The sequence below is a fragment of the Pleurodeles waltl genome, chromosome 8 (genome assembly GCF_031143425.1).
Source record: "Pleurodeles waltl isolate 20211129_DDA chromosome 8, aPleWal1.hap1.20221129, whole genome shotgun sequence".
Lineage (NCBI taxonomy): Eukaryota > Metazoa > Chordata > Amphibia > Caudata > Salamandridae > Pleurodeles > Pleurodeles waltl.
The window spans coordinates 16,164,689-16,187,459 of record NC_090447.1 but is presented as its reverse complement, the minus strand read 5'-3'; the positions used below and the strand labels follow the sequence as shown (position 1 = coordinate 16,187,459).

General features: G+C 43.5%; 1 protein-coding gene across 1 annotated transcript in view; it reads right to left on the bottom strand.

The window, feature by feature from the left end:
• Nucleotides 1-12,261: 12,261 nt before the first annotated feature.
• Nucleotides 12,262-22,771, bottom strand: part of LOC138249294 (extracellular calcium-sensing receptor-like) — a 197,546-nt gene continuing 187,036 nt past the window's right edge. The window contains exon 7 of the mRNA XM_069203251.1: nucleotides 12,262-13,178. Coding sequence (XP_069059352.1) covers nucleotides 12,262-13,178 — 917 coding nt within the window. The remainder of the gene's footprint in view (nucleotides 13,179-22,771) is intronic.

Here is a 22,771-nt window from a genome sequence, read left to right as displayed (position 1 = left end):
GCATACTGAAGCTAAGTCGAATTATTTATTGGCGTGTTAATGCTCTTGGAAGTCCCATCAAAAGGCGAACAGCATTCTCTCAATTTACTATTCTTGATTGAAAAGTGACATCTTTTTGTTGAAAATGCAAAGAAATTGAAACAACAATAGGTGGACCATATTTTTGGGTCTCCTGCATGCGGAAGAATAATGGGGTATTCATTTAAAAAATCTTTAAATGCTGAAATGACGTATCAAAACTCTGATTCAGAAGTAAAATAGTTATTAGTAGATTTTGAGTGTTTTTGATAATTATAAGCCAACATATTTCCTAGGCATCATTATAGGAAAATATGAATAAAATGTTTTATTTTTTGGAGCTCAGAAAGATAATGAAACACATTTTGCAGAAATACTATGTGTAAATATATTTCCAATATAATACAGATGGTTGTTGCTAGAGTGGTATTGAAGAGAACCTTTGAAGGCTAGCTGAACACTTTGTAATCCTGAGAACTATAAATGTACTTTTCTTCTCTCTGAAACATGGTAAAAATTCACCATGTAATTCATAGCCCGAATTTGATTAATAAACCCTTGGAATTTGGTTTTGAATCCTGCTCAAATTCTCACAGATTTTGGTTTCATAACATGGAGTTAAAACATAACCAATGGATTTGTAATAATTGTTTATAAAAGGATGCAGAATTACTTCTACATTGATTGTTTTTAAATAGACATTGTAATATCATGTCCTGCTTCTGACATATCAGTACAGACACAGGCTATTTTTAAAGAAGCATCAAGGGAAATGTCATCTAAGAATAAAGTACTGGGGGAGATGTGGGCTGGCACCAGCCTAGAAGGCCGCACTCTAGTGGAGCTCCGAGGCACCTGCCGACTAAACCCCTAAATCTGACACATTATCCTGCAATCCAAGGCCATCAACTGCCTGTTGTGTGTTCTGAGGCTACCAGCGTTCCTAAGCTTCATTTTGTGCCCTCCCTCTAGGAGCGTCAGCTAACTTACCACATTGAGCGGCCTGCTGGTGGTCGAAGAGGTGGGGCCCAGTGCAAGAGTTGTGGCATCCCAAGACTGGGCTGCAGCTGTGTGCTACCTACCAGCCTCAAGCATACTTACGATATTTGCGTCCATCATCAAAGAAAGGTGCCACAAGGAAACAATGCTTTGCACATTGGTGCGGGGTCTTCCTTTCTGCAATGGGTGGCACAAGCAGAAAACTTCTGATTGATTGCTTTTTTTCATCTGGCTCTCCTTCTGTGGTGTGTTTTCCAGCTGAGACATGCCCTTAGACTTGGATGCATTGGGAGTGAAGTAAGTGGCCCCCGGCAACAGTGCATGTACAACAAGGGCTGCACAACAGAACAAGGCCCGGTGTGCTACATAAGAGCACAGGGGCCTGCCCTGAGGTGATCAGGAGATCCAGTGGGCTCTCTGCCCTACCCCAAACCTGGTATAGTGGACAGGAGGTAGAAGAGAAACTGCATGCTTGAGCATGGACTAAGAACTACTGCTTGCACCTGCCTCTGGTTAAGTGGATTTTCAAGACCAAGCCAAGAGAAATGTCTGTGCCTTGGCTGGAGTAGTATTGATTTGGCTGATCTCCTGCTGTGCCTCATGTCTGCTCCAACGGAACTCCCTTGCCTCTAATTGACTGCTGCATGAGCTGTAAATACAGTGCTCCTCTGTGCACTTGATCAGTTGGATGATGTCAGGAGCTACACGTGACATGGGAGGAAAGGAGGCTCAGATTGACTGGTCCTTTCATCTGTACCTTGTTGGAAGGTGACAAAATGGTAAAAATCAAGGGGCCTGTGATGCCCCAAACTAACAAAATGGACAACTACCCCATCCCGTGGGTGTAGGGTGGAGGGGAGGTTCTGGGGCTGGAGCACACTGATTTTGGTGAGCCTTGCCTGGGTGCAATAATGGCAGCCATCCAAGTACCTAAGCTTGATGTCGTGGCAGTTGATGTTGCCTTATTATGGGCAGACCTTAAAAAGACTAGCAAAAAAGTGACCAGGCCGAGTCGAACATCAATCTCCTACAGTTGACCATCAAGACACTGTAAACCCAGGTGCAGTTTCACATGCAACAAACCAATACTAAGTCTGTGAAACTCGGGGTTCAGGAGGGCAGAGTGGGGAGAAACAACATAAGGGTGATGGGTGTCGCAGAGGGGGTCAGAGGCCAGAGCGTGGATCTTTTCATGAGGCACCTCATAGTTAACTTCCTCCACCCAAGTGCCTGTCCAAACTCTTATTAGAGAGTCCATCAGACTCTGATCCCCCTAACCTAGGCCTGGGGCTCCTCCAAAGAGGAGTATCACCTGGATCTTCAACTATCGTGACAGAGACGCAATCCTTCAGGCAGTGCAATAACATGGTGATCTGAAGTATGAAAAGACTTAGATCTGCTTCTTTCCAGACTTCAACCAAAAAGGGGGAAAAACAGAGGCGCAGATTTGAGGAACAGAAGAAGCCAGACTTCGGGTGATTGTGAAAGGGAAATCAGGGCATTTTGTGATGCCTGAGGAGACCTGGGAGTGGCTGGAAGGCTGGCGCTTCACTAGATAGAGGACTCGTCAGAGTACTCGGAGTGACACAAAGACAGGTCATTCTGACAAAGAAATCATTGTCTCACAGGTCAACAGGGTGGAGGAGCAAGCCCCCAGGGACCATGATTGTCATAACTGTGCTAAGCACTGTCTTCTTGCCACTGCACAAGACAATGATGGAGCTTGTAAGTGCTTGTCTTTTGAGGAGGGGAGGGATGGACAAGGTGTCATGCATAGGGCCTATATGGATGGAATGTAAGTACAGTGTGTACTGTAGCTGAATATTTACAAATAAGCTTCAGGATTGATATTATTTACTTTATCAATAGAGGAGTTGCAGATAAACTGTTTTAGCTGAATCAGTTGGTTAGTCTCAGCAGAGCCAGCCACCCCATCGTTGTTAGTTGATGTTTGGGCAACAGGCACTCTGCAGGTTGGGGAGGCGGGCAGTTAAGAGCCTACTTGGCAGAGTAGCAGGGCGGGGCTGTTATTTAGTTGGGTTCTGATTTTTTTGGACGTCTTAACAATATATTGCTTTTGCTATGCTTGATTGTACTGCAGACAGGGAGAAGGACATCCTGGAGGGACTACACCAGGGAGGGGGTGGTCCCGTATGAGTGCACAGGGGATACAATGATGTTTCCTCAAATAAAACATGGAAACACTGCACAGGAGTATGCTAACTATCTGGACATGGAGTGCAAATGGGCAGCAAGATTAAGCGCACAATCGTACTTCAATATATTAGTGCCCATGCCCCAGACTCGATCCTTTTACAAGAAACTCATCTTAGAGGAATCACTATAACACATTAGGTAGGGTTGGCTACACGCTACTGGCAGACTCCGGTTACACAACTGAATCAAGGGGAGTAGGTATTTTATGAAAGTAATCAACACCCTTAATTCCTGGCATGCAATGGGTGGACACCCATGGTAGATTTGTGGCACTGAATGGGATGTTGGAGGGGCCTACCCTGAACCTATATCCCCTGTATTCCCCCCTCAAAACACATATGCTTACTTCAATAGGTGCTGTGCTCCTGCCACTAGGGATGCTATTGTAGGGGGAGATATGAAGGATCTGATGGACCCAGACACTGACAGAAACACTAGGGTGATTTCCCTTGGGATAGTGAGTCCACTGAAGGATTTTGCAACAACCTTGGGGCTTGCAGATATCTAACGTGAACATCACATGGGTAAGTGCCACTTCACACATGTCTGCTGAGCATGGGAGTCTGACTTGCTTTGACTATCTTTTAACCCAGGCGGGGAACATGGGAGCGTTTAAAGATGCAATGCATATAACGTGAGGAGTCTCTGACCATTGCACCCAACCATTGATCCCTGACACCTGAGGGACAAAACGTTTAAGGCCAGTGTCCGCAAATGTGTGGAACAATATTTCTGCAACAATTTGGGAATGGTTGACTCAGCCTCTGTGTTATGGAAGGCCTTCAAGGCAATTATTCAGGGTCATACGCAGACCTTAATCGGGGGCTGAAAAAAAGAGTGACAACCGAAAAGTGAAGCTCTGGAGTGAGAATGTGCTCTGCTTGAATCCTGCCTGGAGGCTGGGGAGTAAACCTCTCCACCACTGAATCATCTACTGCATTTGAAACAGCACAGGAAGAGCACAGGCTCAATCATTAGTGACCCGACATTGCAAATATTTTACTGGGGACAAAACTAGCAAACACTGTCATGGCTCAAGAGCCATGACAGAGAGAGCAACTGGGTCCTAGAGCTCATTGACAAGAACAGGGATAAACCAACAACAAGTGAGGCTATTGCAGAGATGTTCGCCTCATACTATGAAGACTTATACACCTCCTCGACTCCTATTTTGCACAGATTTTCTGAAAAATATAGCCTTCCCATCATTCGCTGAAGACAGGGCCACATTACATCAGGATTTAACCATAAAAGAAACAACAAAGGGAGCCTGGGAAGGCACCAGGTCACAAATTAATTAATAAATATGTTCCAGGCAGCCAAGAGAGAGGGGCGCCTGCCAGAAGATCAGAAATTGACCACTGTGGTCGTTGTTCCTAAGAAAGGCAAACCTGAGGCTGAGTGTGGGTCATGCAGATCCGTTTAGTTACGTAATTTTAAAGCGGAGGCTCTAGCGAACGCTTGGCAACTAGACTGTGGACGGTTATTAGTACAACAGTCCACGTGGACCATTCTGGATTTATGCCACATAGAGGGATGCATTGAATCTTTGACGTCTCTATGGAATATCACCAAACCAAAGCCCCCTTTGGAGCTCTGGTCGCACTGATGTTATTAGACACAAAGATGGCCTTCAATAGCTTTGAGTGGAACTTTCTGTTTGTAACAATGCAACGGTTTTGATTTGGACCCCAGTTAATCAGATGGGTTAAGCTCCTTTATGTGGATCTCCTGGCATGAGGACAAGTTAACAGTAAGCTCTCCCAAGTTTTTGCCCCCTAAAAAGGCACACGGCAGGGGTGCCCACTCTCCCTCATGAGCCCCTAACAGCCTGGTGCTGCCAAGGTCCTTTCATCCAGTAGATCAAGAGTAGGATGAAATGATCTCCCTCTGAGGATGGATTGTTATATGTCACACACCCAGAGCTCTTCATTAACAGAATCCTGCAAATATTTATTTTGGTGACCGTTCAGGTTACTGTACTAATTGGGAGAAATCTCAAATCTATCCCTTGGCATGAATGCCCCTGCTTTTGCTGCCACTGTGCGCAGTCGTGCTAGTACTTCCTGGTATTAAAATATATGGGCGTATATGTTATGAGGGATTCTCAGGTGTTTTTTCATATCAATCGTCTCCCACAATTGGAAAAGTCCTTAAATGATGCTCCCCAATGGCGGAAACTCCCACTGTCTCTGATGGGCCATACAGCCCTTTTTGAAATGACAACTCTGCTCAGACGATGGTATATCCTGCACAATACACCTTAGAAGGTCCCTCCAAAATCTTTTCAAAAACTTGACTGTGTGTTACACCAACTGCTCTGGAGCGGGTGCACCCCACGAGTGGCATTACAAGAACTGCAATGTAGCGTTTTTGAAGGCGGCCTGTCAGTTTCTGATGTAGCCAAATATTACTGGGCTGCCCTGTTAGTGGTGATCAACGACTGCGTGTTTAGTGACTGGGCATAACCTGCCTACCAAGTGGACAGAATGGCCAGGGGCTTCCCCCCTCCTCTATCACAGGAGTCTAGGGAAAGATCTACCTGCTCTTACTCAGATGATAGTGGAGACGTGGAGGGCGGCCACTAGATATTTGGGTTGGGAAGGTAAGCTTATGGCGGTAACCCCGCTTTTGGACAGTGACCTCCTGGGTGAGGTGCAAAGTCTCAGAGGGTTCACAAGGTGGGCACTGACTGGCCTGTAAAATTTGCGAAACGTATGGCAGGAGCAGGCGTTGGTGTCCTTTGACCTACAATAAAGACTGAAATGGGTATTTCAGAATACCTCTGACATTTGCAGTTAGGCCATGCTGGGGTGCTACTTTTCCCCCTTGAGTAGATGACTGGAAAGCAGACCTGGACTCCTGCCAGCAAGTTAAATATAGAGTATACCTCAGCAGAGGCTGTCCTACAAAATGGGAAAAGGTGTGGGGTGAGTGGTGCAGCTACCAGGGTATGTGAGGAGAGAGAGATTGCTGTGATGCATATTATTGTATTCCACTGGTCGGTGTATTGTCTGTGGGTGACGCAGTCTGAAAAGTTCTGGGATTTCTCTACGATGGAATTGGAATTATTTTTGCACCTGTCATATATTGTGTTTGTCGACCTCCATTACTTTGCTTTGTATATTCATTTTTACTGATGTACCTCAATTAAAGAACTATTTAATAAAAACAGGTTTAAAAAGAAAATAAACCACTGGAGCATGTAAAACTTTTCACAAACTCACAAATTAGTCTTCATGATTTGGTTGTAGCTAAAATGTAATTTAATGAGATTATCACTAAACATGCACATTATTTCCTTGAAATTTTATGAGTTTAACTAATAGCTTGCCTTCCTTGTTCTTAATCATTTAAATATTAAAAGGACAGATCATTTTCATTCTTTTAAAGATAATTTCAGTAAAATTCTGACTATTGATATTTAGATTTGTAATTGTTTTAAGAGATTATACAGGGAATCACTTGGTTCTTTGCTCACAGATGACAGTAGAAACATTCACAAATGTGCTGATGATACATAACTCTACTTGAAAGTTTTCTCGGCTTCAGACACCCAAAACCTCAAATACTGTCTGCACATCTTGATGTCTAGCACGTATGTGTCACTCAACCCAAACAAGACGAAATTCCTGTTATTTGCCAGGAACAATGAAGAAGATACAGAAGAAACCTGGCTCAATGACATGAGCCTTGAACGCTTCAAACCAGACTTTCACCAAATGCCAAGTTACTTAAATTCGCCCTGGCCACCATCCTCACTCTCAAGGAACACACTACCAAATAAAAACAAAGATGCCTGCAGCCAGCATTCTTGCCTAAAAAAACTCAAACCATTTGTTCCACTAAGTGTTTTCAGAACTACAATTCAAACCCTCATATCTGGTGCTTTACCCCGGGGTCTCCCAGACTCCACACTGGCAACCCATATGGGCATCCTATATACCACAGCATATCTCATCCACGGCCTGAAAAATGTGAACACAACACACCCATACTCCTTGGAACTCCATTGACTTCCCTTGTTTGCCCACAATATCTTTAAAACCAGCTTAATAATTGACAACCCCATCACAACCAGCACCCCAGCTTATCTTGAAAAAAAGTTCACCATCATTGACCGTTCTTGGCACACCCATCAAACACAATACCATAAGACTAAGAAGTGTAAAAGAAAATAAACAAAACAGAAGGGCTTTTCCATCTATGCACAGGAGAAATCTAGAACAAAATACATGTAGATTTTGAAATGGATGCCAAATTATTGACTATTTCATTAGAAAACTAGTTATCTAAATGGCTTTTTTTTTCTGAAAAGGTACTTCTACAGTGCTAGTACCTATTAACATATAATTACTAAATTGTTTTGTGGACTTTCTCCATGTGCTTCTATTGTCCTCTGACCTTGTGGATTAGGAATATATAGGTGACTCTTTAAAGATGTATAGTTTTTCACCTATATGTTTATGCTTTATTTTAAGACTATAGGAGTAGCGTTATGGTGGTATATCGGCTCTTTATTTCTCTTTCTAAGCATGTCATCTGAGAAGACTGCCTTCATCTCATGTGTTATTGATTTTAGCATTAGAAACATGTTGCTATGAATGAAACACAAAAATGACATTCAACAATATGCAATAGAAGAATTTTATTTAAAATGATCACACATGCTGATGATATAGTTTGACATTTATATGGCCCTGTCACTGCTAGATCTGTTTTTGATAAATTTACATTATTCTTTAGTCTTTTAGGGTATTAGTTATATACTGATAGACTAGAGGCACACCAACTAACTACATTTTGTCTGGAATGTTTATGAATTGTAACCTATTTCGGGACACCCCTAAAATTAAGGGGCATACTTATAAGCCACCTTACTAGTGTCAATTTGTTTACGCTAATGTGGCCCAATTAGGCCAAAATCCTCGCACCACATTTATAAAGTGGAGCAATGCATGCATTGCACCACTTTGTAACCCTTTGCACTACATTATGTCTGTGCCAGGCATTATGTATGCAAAGGGGATGTTCCCCCGTTTGGGGGGGGTGAGGGGCAGAAAATAGTGCAAGGAAATCGAACAGATTTCCTTGTGCTATTTTCTACGCCACTTTTAATGCCTGCTCGGAGCAGGCGTTAAAAGGGGGGCGTCCGTTATTTAGAATGGGCACCAATGTACTCTGCAGGATTAGTGCCAACATTTTGGCGCTACTCCTACAGAGTACATCAATAGCGTCACATAGAATTAGGCTATTGCCCCCTACCATGTGCCATGGTGCGTTGTATTGTAAATACGGCACACACATGGTGGCTGTAGGGGGGGAGCTAAGGGGCGCAGGGAAAGTGGTGCTGCACTCAGTGCAGCACTACATTCCATAAATCTGCCCCTAAATATTTGAGCAATTGGTTCACCCATTCTTCCAGAGTGCATTACATTTAATTTCAGATGAGTGTGCTTACTAAATGTCCTAATTCACATTTCTCTTGGTCTTGAGGGTGGGACATATCTGAATTGATGTTTTTTCCTAGTATTAAACAATATTATTTGGCTTTCTCCATATCACATGCTTGGTTATGGTTGCATAATATAATGAGCACATTTCTTGTATTATTTTCAGTATTCAAAGAAACTTTTGTTAATTCTCAGTTTTGGTACATTGCACACATTAGAATTAACAGTAGAGTTGTTATTGGGGTAAATGGAAATCCAGAGTACATCAAGTAAGTGACAATAATTCTTGGTTATGTTATTGTTTGAAATAAACTAACACTCTCCTACATTGTAAGGTGCCAATACACTATATTGACTGCTAGTTTAGATATGTTAGATAATTACTCTGATTCATTTAATGATTAGATACATAATGCAGATAAATTATTGAAAAATAATGTGAGTTTCCTAAACAGCGTGTGAATTAAACTCAGATTTTGTTTCTAAAAAAGCAAAAGAACACGATGAGAAAACAAATGTGTAAAACTGTGGAAAAGTATTTTACATATTAATTGACTCCTTAATTTGTGGTATAAAATATGGTTCATGACTCATCCTTCATCCAATACCACTTTCTCCACACAGACTTTTCTTTTTCTTTATAATAGATTGTTGGAGACAACCTATAATGATATGTAAACCTAAAACTTTCCTATGCTCACATACATCATTTTTGCATTCAAGTGTGGAAATTATTAATGATGTTGTGAACACCAATGTTACTCTAACAATTCTCTTTTGGAATGTTTAGTTCCAGGTGGGTATAATCCCAATAAAAGTTACATTGATGTACATCTTTGTTACCATTGTGCCCCAGTAGATAACATCTAATTGGAAAGGTGTCATAAACATTTCCTACACCACATTGTGGAATGGCTCATACTACTTTCAGAGAAATAATCTAGCTATTTTCTCATCCCCAAAGATAAACTGTTAACATGATCAATTATGTATCCATTAATTATAATTATAATTATCAATAATTATCCATTTTACAGAATTGTTTTATTCATTACTTACTCATTTAAAATGTTTTTTAAGATACCCTGTTTCTTGTTCTATACTTTGTTCTAATATTAATTTATCGTTCTATAGTCTTTCTATATAAAATCAGTAAAATGCTTGATTTCACCTATATTTCAGTTGTCTCACCAGAAGAATCAATTCTGAATTATAACAATACATTGTTGTTTATATAATATTATTATGTGATTTTTGATCAATTTGTTTTTTTAATGTTTCTTATAATATTTTATTTCAGTCATGTTTGGCATCTTCTTATATCTCATTTCAATTTCTTAATTACGTTATTTTAAAACTAAAAACCTGTCCTGTTCTATTACCCAAATAGCCATAATTATTAAATATCAAATCACCCAGTGTGGCAGAGATAAATGGGCATTTACAGAATATTCACCCTTAGCTGTCTTCTTGGGTTTCAGGACAAACCGTTTAAACTGCCATTTCTAAGATAGAGGTCTGTCCAGAGAATTCTGTTGGAGGTTCCCAGTCCAAGATGAAGTTGAGTTTTCTCTCATGACTTAAGTTCCATTGCTCAAGGCAGAGCTTAAGGAATAAGTAAGACAGAGCCCCTGGAAATTTCCCATAGAACATACTTTGTAGATAGACATGGTGGCAAGGCGGGTCCAGAGAAAGTGAAAGGCGGGCCCGGAAAAATGGAACAATGGAGAGTCAGAACTTGCTAGATCACCGGTGGAATTATTTAGAGCTTGCCAGGAAGCCCACTAGCCCACAAAACCAGCAGAGGTTAAGGCCTATGCTCCCTGTTGGAGGGCCACCAATCTTACTTAGAGATCCTTACCTGTCTGGCTGGATACTTTCAGATCCACTGCAGACACATCACAATGGCATGTGAACATCATGTTTTGGTGTCATTCAGCATTTTCATGATGTGTTGAAAACAAGCAAGCAGGAGCTTGTTTTTAAAAACAATCAATGGTCCTGATAATTAGGAAGATATATCCGTGTGCATTAGCCACTGTTTGATTTGGTTGACTGGGTCTGCTATTCTTGACATGTCAAGCCTGAACAAGTGCATCTATGATGGTCAAACTACCCTAAATCAAGCATGGATATTATTACTGTGACCTGGTGGCCCAGTGGGGGAAGCCATCAGGTCAGACACTTCTGCTAACACAGCCACCTACAAACTGTTGTGGTTCTCCCTCTCTCCCAAACTTTAAATGGCCTCTTTGGTGTGACTGTTGGAGGAGGATGCCTGCACTGTTTCTTTTTTGCACTGGTGGGGGGGGGGGGAGGGTTGATTCAAGAAACATGCTATTTCAAAAAGTTTTTCCTTCCACTGTAATATACTTGAAAATTGATATTATTGGTCAGTTCCTCATATAATTTCTGCACTAATCATAGTTGACTTATTGAGGTGGAAGATGAATATGAAAATAAAGGTAGGAAGTCCATTTGAAAATATATGCGCATATTCATACATTTCAAACTTTACCATCACTTAAATGTGGGACAGTTGGACGTGGTTGATTTTTTGTCATATTGCTGATCTGGTATTTGGATGGGGATTTCATAGTCAGGTTCAAAGTGCCTTCACAGGCCCCTTTTCCCATCCCAATGACTGGTAGCAAGATCATTGCTAAACTACGGCAAAGGGAATCATGTTTTTTGTTCTCCAGTGAAATCAAGAGCTGCTTTCTGGTGTGCAACAAAGTATACAGATGAGTTGTAGCACTGAGAAGAGACATTTGGCTGTATGTTGTGTCTATATTGTTGCAATATCCCTGCCATATGACAGTATGAAAACATTTGAAAATGTTTATTGAGCGAATTTGAGGCAGAATCCAAACAAAAGCCTAAAAGACTAAAGGAACCGTAACTTGATGTTGATCACTCTTTAATTAATTAGAATTCTAGTTTTTGGCTGGACACTACTTCATGACTCCTAGCATATTTAAGAAATCTGCAAAATATCATCAGCCTTTGAGACATTATTCCCCTGCATTCCCCTCTTTACCTCTCTCTTTCTGTTTATCACATATGCAAATGCAGACACCCAGACACACAAACTTCATCTTCCTGCACCTCCTTTTGTATTTATCTCTCACATTATCTCATAATACATCTCATTCTCTATTTCAAGGTTCCTCACTGTAATACTATATTCTGTTTTTCCATCCCTGATCCAGTGCACACTCCTTTGCAACATATATTACTTTGCTTCGTTGTTACTGTTTTTCTCACTTTTCTCTCACACACTTTTGCTCACTTTCTTTCACTTTCTCTCCTTCTTTCTCTCTTTATCTGTCAAATATAAATTAATTTACTATTAGAATGAGATAAACTAAACAAACTTAACCACTCTCTATTTTACAGCTGCTATTTCAGCTGTGCATGTGGTAATTCTGGTGAATATTCTCAAGTGTTTCTTAGACCAAGGTTGGATGATTTTAAATCACATTTTCATAATTTCAGTTTCCTATGACATAATTTCAATTTTCTATAATACTTTAAAGCAAATGAAACATTAGCTCAGGACATCATAATTTTTTTAACGTTTATTAGCAAAGTGATGTTTCCCTACGAGATGCTCCCTTGTGTTACGGTCAGGCCTCATGACAATAATATAACATTTTGGAAAGAATACGCATCCGAGCAGTCCAGCGCTGGAGCACAGGATGGCAAACACCTCCACAGCCACCATATACTTCCCGCGTGTGCTCAGGTATGCTGGGATGAAGGAGATCCACACACTGACAAACACCAGCATACTGAAGGTGATCAGCTTGGCCTCGTTGAAGCTTCCAGGCAGATTCCTTGAGAGAAAGGCCACAACAAAGCTGACCGTGGCCAGGAGGCCCATGTATCCCAGCATGCAGTAGAAAAAGATGGGGTCTCCTTCATTGCATGCAAATATTACCTTTTCTTTACTAGATGCAAGGTTCATTTCCGGAAATGGAGGTGACTTTACAATCCAAATAATACAGATTAAGATTTGCACCAATGAGCAAAAGGAAACTATACAAATTGGCATCTGTGAACCTAGCCACCTCCTGGCAGAACTGCTAGGATGTGTTGCCTTGAAGGCGAGAACAACAAGAATAGTTTTAGCCAGAATAGAGGAGACGCTAACGGAAAAGATTACTGCAAAGACAGTCTGACGCAGCATGCAGGTGAGCTTTCTGGGACGGTCAATGAATATGAAGGAGCAGAGGAAACAGAACATGAGGGCGACGAGCAGCAGATAACTGAGCCCACGGTTGTTGGCTTTGATGATGGGAGTGTCTCTGTACTTTATGAAGAAGAATAGGACCAATGCAGTGAGCAGGGACAGGAATCCTGCAGAAATGCCAAGTGTTAGACCCAGGGGCTCACTGAATGCTAGGAACTCAATCACCTTTTTAATGCATCGGTCATGTCTCTCATTTGGCCACTGGTTTTCAGGACATTTTTTGCATTTCACTGTATCTGAGACAAGAAAGAGAAATTATATGTTTTTATAACATCTTCAGTGTGTTTATCACACAAAAGAAATAAGCATCTGTAGCAAGGTGCAGATATTGTGATTTTTTTCCTAATTATTAAACTGGTTAACGGTGATCGTTTTACTTTGGATAGAACCTAGTGGCTAAATATTTTTTTCAAAATGTTGCTGCAAACCAAATGTGTCCTTAAAATTCAAATTACCTACATACTTCTATTTTAACTAAGAAAGAGGTTTTGAATCAATAAGCCAGATTTAAAATATATATTAAGTACTTTCTGTAATCACTTAAAATTAAAACATTTATTATGCTTTGCCAATATATTTCATAACTCTACATAGCTCTCTGAACCTTTCATAAGGCTGCACTATAAAACTCTTTCCCCAGAAACATAATATGATCACATGCAAATTACATTTGATAACACACACCTTAAGTAAAAGGCTTCACAAATACAAACACAAATTCTGAAGCTGCACAGATACACAAAATTCTTTTGAATCATCAAGGTACCAATTCCAGACTAAGCTGAACATTAAAATCAGTGCTTGCTTGGTTTGCAAAACTGGTTGTTCAGACAATCTGCTTAGAGGTAGGTGAAGTACCAGGCATCTGAAGGTCGAGGCTCAACTAACTCCACGAGCAGCAACCATTGGACTACTGTCACTTGAGATTGCCATTGGCTGATACCACAATCCAGGAGAGCAATGCATGTGATGCCACAGTCTGATTTCTGTAAGGTGCTGAGCAAGGACATAGGTGCCCTCCTTACTCTGGTCTCCATAAACATTGTCTCCCAACTAACACCCTGATTGCTATGCTGGAAAATAAAAGTCTCATGTAATTCAGTCTTTCTCTAAGGTCTTTGGGGAAATAAACTGCACACATGTGCCGCTTGTAGCCGCATGTGCCACTGAGTGAACGAACTGCAAAAGGAAGATGTACTATAACACAGTATACAGAAATGTTATTCAGACCTCGTTTCATATATTGCTGCACCCAATTTTCTGACTTAACCCAGAATCCCATATATTAAGGGGACCACATGGTTAAGTACATCACATACTCATGCTTCTCTGCATAAGCCAAACTTTCAGCAGATATAAATCCAACATGTCAATCATGAATGTGTGAATCACGAAGGAAGCTGGGCCGCGTAGGAGCTCCCGTCATGCTCTGCGGCTGAAATACTGGGTCGTAAAGACGCGCGCGCAGGCAGATGCGTTAATGCCGGCACCGTCCCACTACAGCGCAGAAAAAAGACAATTTGTATTCCTGCTCCCCCAGCTGATTACTGTTTGCCGTGTTTGCCGCTGCAACATGGGAAAAGACAGTCTGGGTCCCTGCTCCCCCCCCCTGCTGCTCACGGCTTGCCGTGGTTGCTGTGTTTGCTGTTTTTGAGGCGTTTCTTTAGAGGAATTTCCCCTCTGGCTTAGCTGGCTGTCAAGGGAACTCGGCTGAAGTCCTGAAGAGGCCTGAGACTGCATGGTCGGACTTTTCTTCTCTCAGGAAAAGAGGAACTGGAAACAGAGGTGAGGGGCGGGGCTATAGAGGACATGACTTCTCACTTCTGAGGGAGGTTTTCCCTCTCCTTCTTAAATTGGACATGGAATAGGCTACTGGGATGTGAGCATTGCTTGGTGTTGGTGTAGTGCAATTTTGTAAATTTTTGCACTGGAAAAGGGGCTGGTTGGAAGGAAGCGCTAATTGGTACGAGGCTGGTATCCCTTTTTTTGCTTCTACTTTTTTTCCAAAAGCCTGGTGCGCTAATGGGGAGAGGAAGGGGGCAGCAGGACGCGTATAAGGGAAAGGAGCAGCGCTGTATAATGCCCCGTTCTCCACACTATCTCCAGGGGAAAGGATGCCCTGCTTCTAGGGCTCCTAAAGCTGCCCGCACTGCTAAACCAAATATTACCTTCTAGCGACACTTCTCCTCACAGCCTACTGCCCTCTATGACTAGCTCGCAAAATGCTGGTTCGGATTCTCTACTGGCAGAGGCTAGGAGCTCAGACTTGGATTCAGAGTTAAATTCACAATCAATGAATAAGGCTAGTCCGCCTCTGAATCAATCAGCCTTAAGCTGTAGCGTCGATGCCACTGTCAGTCAGGCTCTGGATATGGGCGCAGGCTCAAAAATGCTCTATCCCCTGTTCTCTGGACTAGTGAAGGGTCAAGAAGCCGACGCTCCCACATTGACTACTAACTCAAACACTGCCTCTGCTCTTCAAGCTAACAGCTCTCTACTTGATCTCTCTCGCGAGTCCTGCGACTCAGTTGCTGCGTTAGGGAAAAGCGTTACAGGTGGGCCCCCTCTGAGCCCCTCCGTTAATGGAACTTCTGAATCGGTCCAGGATCAGCTGAACTCTCAAATGGGCTTGTTTTCTCACGTACCTAGAGTCAAGGCAAGCTCCGATATTCTTTAGGAAAATCTGCTTCTTCTGATTTTTTCTTAGTTAAAAGCCTTGAAAATCTCACAAAATGAGGCAAATCAGAAGATGGAATCACAACAATTTAATTTCGAGTAATATACAGCTAATTAACTCAAGCATCAAGGAGATTGAACAGCGAGTATCCGACCTGGAGGATGCTCGCGTCTCTGAGGAACCGTAAGTGGCAAAATGTCAAGCTGATTTGTTAGACTTACAGATCCGGCTTGATGATGCTGAGAATCGCTCATGCAGATCAAACTTGAGATTTATGGGAATTCCTGAAGGGCGCGAAAACGGACAGACTGTCACAAACTTAATCACGGACCTTATTCTGCAGCATGTTCTCTCTGAACCCGGCGATAAACATTTGGATCTTATGATCATGCGGGCCCATCGGGTTCCAGCAGTGCTGTCATCCCAAGCAAAGTATCCTCGAACTATCCTCGTTAATTTTGGTGATTTTCTGGTCAAGGAACGTATCTTCAACAAGCAATTAAGAGTAAAATACATCAGGTTCCTGGCGATTTCGCCTTCAAAAACATTTCTGATATGTCTGTGGCGGCTGCACATCGAAGGAGAGAATTGAAAGGGATGATTCCGGCTTTCCAAAAAGCTGGTACTCCGGCAGGACTTGTACAGCAATCCAAACTTAAAGTGTTTTATCATGGACATTCTAATTTAATTCATACAGTTGATGCTGCTAAGACTTTATTGCATTCAATTCAGAAGCAGTCGGGCAGATGTTGGGGAGACGGGGGGAAGATGATTAGAGAGGGGGATAGGAGGATGGACCCGACACTGGGGGGGGAATTGCTCCTTCAGAAAGGTGGGCTTCATAGAGCAAAAGTCAAATGAGTCTTTATGGTACTTACACTGTAGTCCTTTCTGAGTCTATGGTAAAGGGTGCAATGTCAAGGCACCCAATTAACGAAGGATGGGGTTCGGGGGTGGCCCCGGATTGCTCAGGCGGAAGGGCCCCAGGCTTTGGCCACCCAAGGGTGGGGGTGTGGGTTGGGGTTGGGAGGGTTGGTAAGGGACGCAGGATCCTGGTTTTCCACACTAAATAGTAGCTATGTGCATTTCAGAATAAAGAAGGTTACAGAGGGAGTGATGTTAATTGGACTAGGTTGAGATCAGGTATTTTCTTGGCAATTCTCTTGAGAACTCAATGGCAAGTTTGAATCGTTCACTCAGAATAGTTTCCTGGAATGTGAATGGGTTAAATAACCAGAGGAAAAGGTCTGCAATCGAAGAAAGGGTAGCTGCCCTAAATCCCTTGGTTATTCTTTTACAGGAAACTCATATTCCAGTCAAAAAAATTGCGGGCTTTCATGTGTTTAAAGAAATGGGTGATTTCAAGATGGCTGGCGCAGCCTCAGCAGCCCATAGAGGCTTTGCGGTCTTTCGAGCTCGAGGTCTGAATGCACGGCCGCTTGACTTCTGCTGCTATCCCAAAGGACGATGGTGTTGGGTGCACTGTTTAGTTGCTAAAGAAAGATTTGTTTTTGTGAGTTGTTATGCACCCTTGTTAGATGATCCTGCTCCCTATGCAGGAATGTTCCAATCCCTTTTGCAATTGTCAGGTAAAATTATTATTGGAGGGGATTTTAATTTTCTTCAGGATCCAATTTTGGAGACCACCGGGGCAAAAAACAAAGGCCCGTATTTATACTTTTTGACACTAAACTGCGCTAACGCAGTTTAGCGTAAAAATATTTAGCGCCGGCTAACGCCATTCTGAAGCGCCATGCGGGCGCCGTATTTATTGAATGGCGTTAGCCGGCGCTAGCAGACCGGCGCTGCCTGGTGTGCGCGAAAAAAAAACACGTACTCCAGGCAGCGCCGGCGTAGGGGAAAATGGCGTTAGGGCGTCTTAAAATGGGGCAAGTCAGGTTGAGGCAAAAAAATCACCTCAACCCGATTTGCGCCATTTTTTTACGACGCCCAGGCGCCATTAACATGACTCCTGCCTTAGTAAAGACAGGAGTCATGCCCCCTTGCCCAATGGCCATGCCCAGGGGACTTCTGTCCCCTGGGCATGGTCATTGGGCATAGTGGCATGTAGGGGGGCACTAATCAGGCCCCCCCATGCCAAAAAAAAAAAAAAAAAAATTACTTACCTCAACTTACCTCAATGTCCCTGGGGTGGGTCCTTCCATCCTTGGGTGTCCTGCTGGGGTGGGCAAGGGTGGCAGGGGGGGTCCCTGGGGGCAGGGGAGGGCACCTCTGGGCTCATTCTGAGCCCACAGGTCCCTTAACGCATGCCCTGACCCAGGCGTTAAAAAGAGGCGCAAATGCAGGTTTTTTTGACCCGCCCACTCCCGGGCGTGATTTTTGCCCGGGAGTATAAATACGACGCATATGCGTCGGAGTCATTTTTTAAGACGGGAACGCCTACCTTGCATCTCATTAACGCAAGGAAGGGGTTCACGCCAAAAAATGACGCTAATTCCTGAAACTTTGGCGCTAGACGCGTCTAATGCCAAAGTATAAATATGGAGTTAGTTTTGCGTCGAATTTGCGTCGAAAAAAACGACGCAAATTCGGCGCAAACGGAGTATAAATATGCCCCAAAATAAGCCCAGAGTTGCCAAACTTTTTAAAGACTAGGGTGGTCATTACAACCTCAGCGGTCTTTTTACAAGACCGCCGAGGGACCGCCGTGCGGAAGACCACCAGTAGTGGTGGTTTGCCACTCACCGTATTATGACTGTTGGCTGCTCTCCGTCCTTTTTAGGGCGGAGAGCTGCCAACAGCCATACTGGTGGGCGGCGGGGAAGTGGAGGTTGCTCCACCTCCACTGCCACGCCAACAGAACACTGCCCAGCGAATCACGTCCTGTGATTCGGCACAGCGGTGTTCTGTTGGCGGTGTGGTATCGGCGGAGCAGCCCCCATGGCTCCCGTTCCCTCCCGGAGGATCGACGGAACAGGTAAGTTGATCGTCCGTTAGGGGAGGGGGTGGGGGGGTGTTGTGTGTTGTGTGGGTGCATGGGGGTGTGCGTCTGTGTATGTATAGGGGGTGTGTGAGTGCGTGTATGCTTGCGGGGGTGTTGCGTGTTGTGGGAATGAGTACGTGTATGTCTGTGGGTATGTCTGTATGGATGTGTGCGTTTATGTTTGTATATATGGGTGTGTGTGTCTGACTGAGTGTGTGGATGTAGGCATGTATGTTGGTGTGTGTGCGTGTGTGTGTTGGTGGTGCCTGCGTGCATGTCGTGTGTGTGAGTTATGTGATGTTGGGGGTCGGGGTGGGGAGGCGGGCCCTGCCATCTTTGGGGGGTGGCAGGGGTGGTGGGGGGTGTAGGGGAGGGAGTCGGGGTAGGGGTGGGGGGTGGTCGGAGACCCCTATCAGTGCCAGGGAAGGAATTCCCTGGCACTGATAGTGCTTACCGCCATGGATTTCATGGCGGTTCCTACAGCAGGAAATCCACGGCGGAAAGCCGGGTCAAAATATCGGCGGTGTTATTGTGACGGCCGCCGGGCTGGAGACCCAGGTCTCCAGCCCGACGGTCATCTCCGCCCTGGCGGGCGGAAAGGAGAAGCGGCGGATGACCATGGCGGTAACTGCCATGGTCATAATACTAAAAAAAAGACCGCCAGCCTGTTGGCGGTCTCACCGCCGCTTCTCCGCCTTCCGCCAGGGTCATAATGACCACCTATGTCAAAGTGTTGATGCTTTGTGATCCTTGGAGAATGAATGCCCCCCATGAGAGAGAGTATACGTGTATCTCGACCCGGTTCAAAAGTGCTTCTCGCATTGATTTTTTTCTGACATCTAAAACATTGCACTTTAAGGCTCAGTCGGTGCGGCACACTTTCTTATCTGACCATGCCTCCCTGGTGCTAGAAGTGTCTCTTTATTCAGAAGTCCCCAAGTTTCAAACTAAAAGGTGGGTTTTCAATCAGCAGCTTCTTCAGGACGAGGGATGGATCCAGATCTCTAAGAATGAATTTAGTGAATTTTTCGAACGCAATAAGGGATCTTCAACTCCGGCTATAATTTGGGATCCATTTAAGGCCTTCTTCAGGGGCTTGGTAATCGCCAAGGAGGCAGCAGATACATTTTCCCAGAGACAACAAACCAGGCAACTGGAAGAGGCAGTGCAAAGGTGTTTAGATGCTTATCTACAGGCTCCCTCGGAAAATAATAGGCAGTCTTTTGAATTTGCTAAAAAGGCATTGGCCGACAATTTCCTTAAGAAGGTTGATATAGGATTGCAGACTTATAAACAAAATGTATATGAGAAGAGTAATCTTACAGGCACATTTTTGGCATGGAAGGCAAGGGATCGAATAGCAGGTAATAACATACATGCCCTGAGATGCCCTATTACTGGGGTTAGACATACTGACCCCAGAGCCGTGGACAAAATTATGTTAGAGCATTATAGACGAATTTACAGACATGCTCTGGATATTGACCTTAGGTCAATTAAGGAATTCTTGGGAAAATCGGATATTCCTAGTCTTACAGAAGAGGACAGTGATGTTCTAATACAGCCGTTTACGAAGCCAGAACTCCTTGAGGTTGTCAAGAACCTCCCTACGCGGAAGTCTTGTGGACCTGATGGCTTTCTGGCTGAATTTTATAAAACTTTTATTAAGATATTCATTGATGATTTTCTCTCGTTGATGGCTCTTTAAGAGAAAGTCAGATTTTTTCAGAAAATATTCAATCCCATATCTGCATTTTAACACCTCCCTTACACAGTTCATGTTACGCTCTGGTGCTCAGCTCAATGCAGACTTAGTAAGGAGATGGGGGCATGCAGGTTTTAGCAAAATCGGTTATTTCCGTATCAATGACAATTGGGAAACTCCCTTAAATATCCAGATGGTTGTCAAAAATGATTTTCTTTTGGTGAGTTCCTATAATATTATGCTAAACAGTCTGGATCTGGATATCAATTTAATCATTAATGCCCAGGCGTTAGTCTCAGAATTGGTAGATCCTCCTGGAATAAGGAGCGCCAGGTTCTGGAGAAGGCTATTGATGGACAGGGATAAGGTTGATCTGGAGGCAAAGGCAAAAAAAAATGGGCTTGTCAGGAGGACTTTGATCTCTCAAGTGAGTGCTGGGAGAGAATTAATCATCTAAATTCATCAGTTCTCAGGGGCGCAAATTGGCATCGAATGATATTTTTCAGTAAATGGCTATTATATTGAACTCCGCAAGCCTTATCCCGTGTGGTGCCCAGCTGTCCTGATCTCTGTTTTCGCTGTAAGGCAGTAGGGGTGGCGGGTTGGATGCATGTGATTGGGACATGTCAATGTATACAGGACTACTGGGAGGGAATATTCAAGATGTTAACAAATATGGCCCAGGTTACCATAACTCCCAGTATCCGGCTGTTGTGCCTAGGCTTCAACCTTGAGGCAAGACTCCCTTCCAGGTGGGAGAAACTCGTTTTTATCGCCACTGTGGTTGCCAGATCTCTCTTGTTAAGAAACTGGCGCTCTGAGTTATCTCCCACCCCTCAAGAATGGCAGAGCAAAATGGTGCTAGTCAGAAATCAGGAAATGAGATATGCTAGTAGAATAGGTAAAAAAGAAAATCTCGTTTGGGGCAGATTCTTTTTAGACAAGCGTGGAGAAATTTGTTCTTGAGTCACCGATTGAATGAATCTGCATAGCTACCTAATCTTACTGTTTATAGCACCTTTTTTTCCGGGAATTGCTGGGGAAATTTTTTAAGATAAAGTTTGGAACTACAAGTTTTTTTTTTTTTTTGCTATCATGGTGGATCCTTATAAAAACTCAATAAAAAGAAATATTAAAAAAAAGAAAAAAGAATGTGTAAATCACAGTAGATGTCTCAATACTACTGGGAATTTCACAATGCATTCTTGCACATAGATCCACATTATCACCTGGCAATATCTTCTATGTAGAAAGTAAGTACATTCATTTTGAGGCATTGTTCCTTGCTTTCTGTTGTATTTTGCTATCTAGTCTCAATTCATCTGGGGTTGGGAGAATACAATTATTTGTCTCTGTTCTATCTGATACAGACCATCCCCTTTCAGTCAGATGGGACTTCTAGGATTCCTTCCCACCTCATTTACATTGTTATTCTCTCATGCACGTATGTTGTATGCTCCCCCCTTCTTTTTCTAGGGGCTACATTTCCACCTCTCTCTCTGGGTTCCATGCCATGATGTCAGCCCCCCAGGGATGTACACCCTCCCTGCCTTTTCCATTGTCAGGCACCCTGCCTTCCCCAGAGAGATGTCTGCATGTACTCTTACTCCAGAGATGCAGCTCACTCCTTGTCCACCTCACCTTTAGTTTTCCGATATCCTTTTGGAGACAAACCTGTCTGTACCTCCAACTAACACCGTTACCTCACTGACAATACCCATTCACTTTTTTGCCCCATCACACCAATTTGAATTTCTATTTCCTAACTCTACCTCTAGGTCTCCAAGACACTATAGGGGTCATTACAACCCTGGCGGACAGTGTTAAAGCGGCGGTAAGACCGCCAACAGGCCGGCAGTCAAAGATTTGCAATTACGACCATGGCGGAAACCGCCAACAAAGACAGCCACTTTAACACTTCGACCGCCACGGCAGTACAAACAAACAGCGCAGCGGTCACCGCTGACTGACAGGCGGGTGACAATGTACCGCCTACACTATTATGACAGGCCAATCTGCCACCTTTTCCAGGGCGGATTCACCGTGGATAAAAACACGGCAGAAACAGGAATCCCGAAGGAAAAAAACTCACCTCTACACACCCCACGAGGAACGAGGACGCCATGGATCCAGAACTCCAAATTCTACCTGCAATAGTCTTCCTGCTCCTCTACCAGGAGCACGAACGCCGGCGGTGAAGAGCACGGTGAGTACTGCACCTACGACACAGGGGAGGGGGAGGGAAAAAACAGGGACACACACACGCAATATCCCCACCCTAACCCACTACAACACACACACTAATGCATATCAATACATCACAGTTACACCCCCCAAACCCCTCGGAAGAATGCAAAGACAATAGAAAATGAGTGTAACCATTGTAATATATAAAAAGCAAGTAGGCAGAAATATATATATACACCATGTACAAAATATGGTGACAGTCTCCACTGGTTCTGGAGGGGGCTTTGTGCCCAGAGTGCTTCATCCTGCCAAGGAT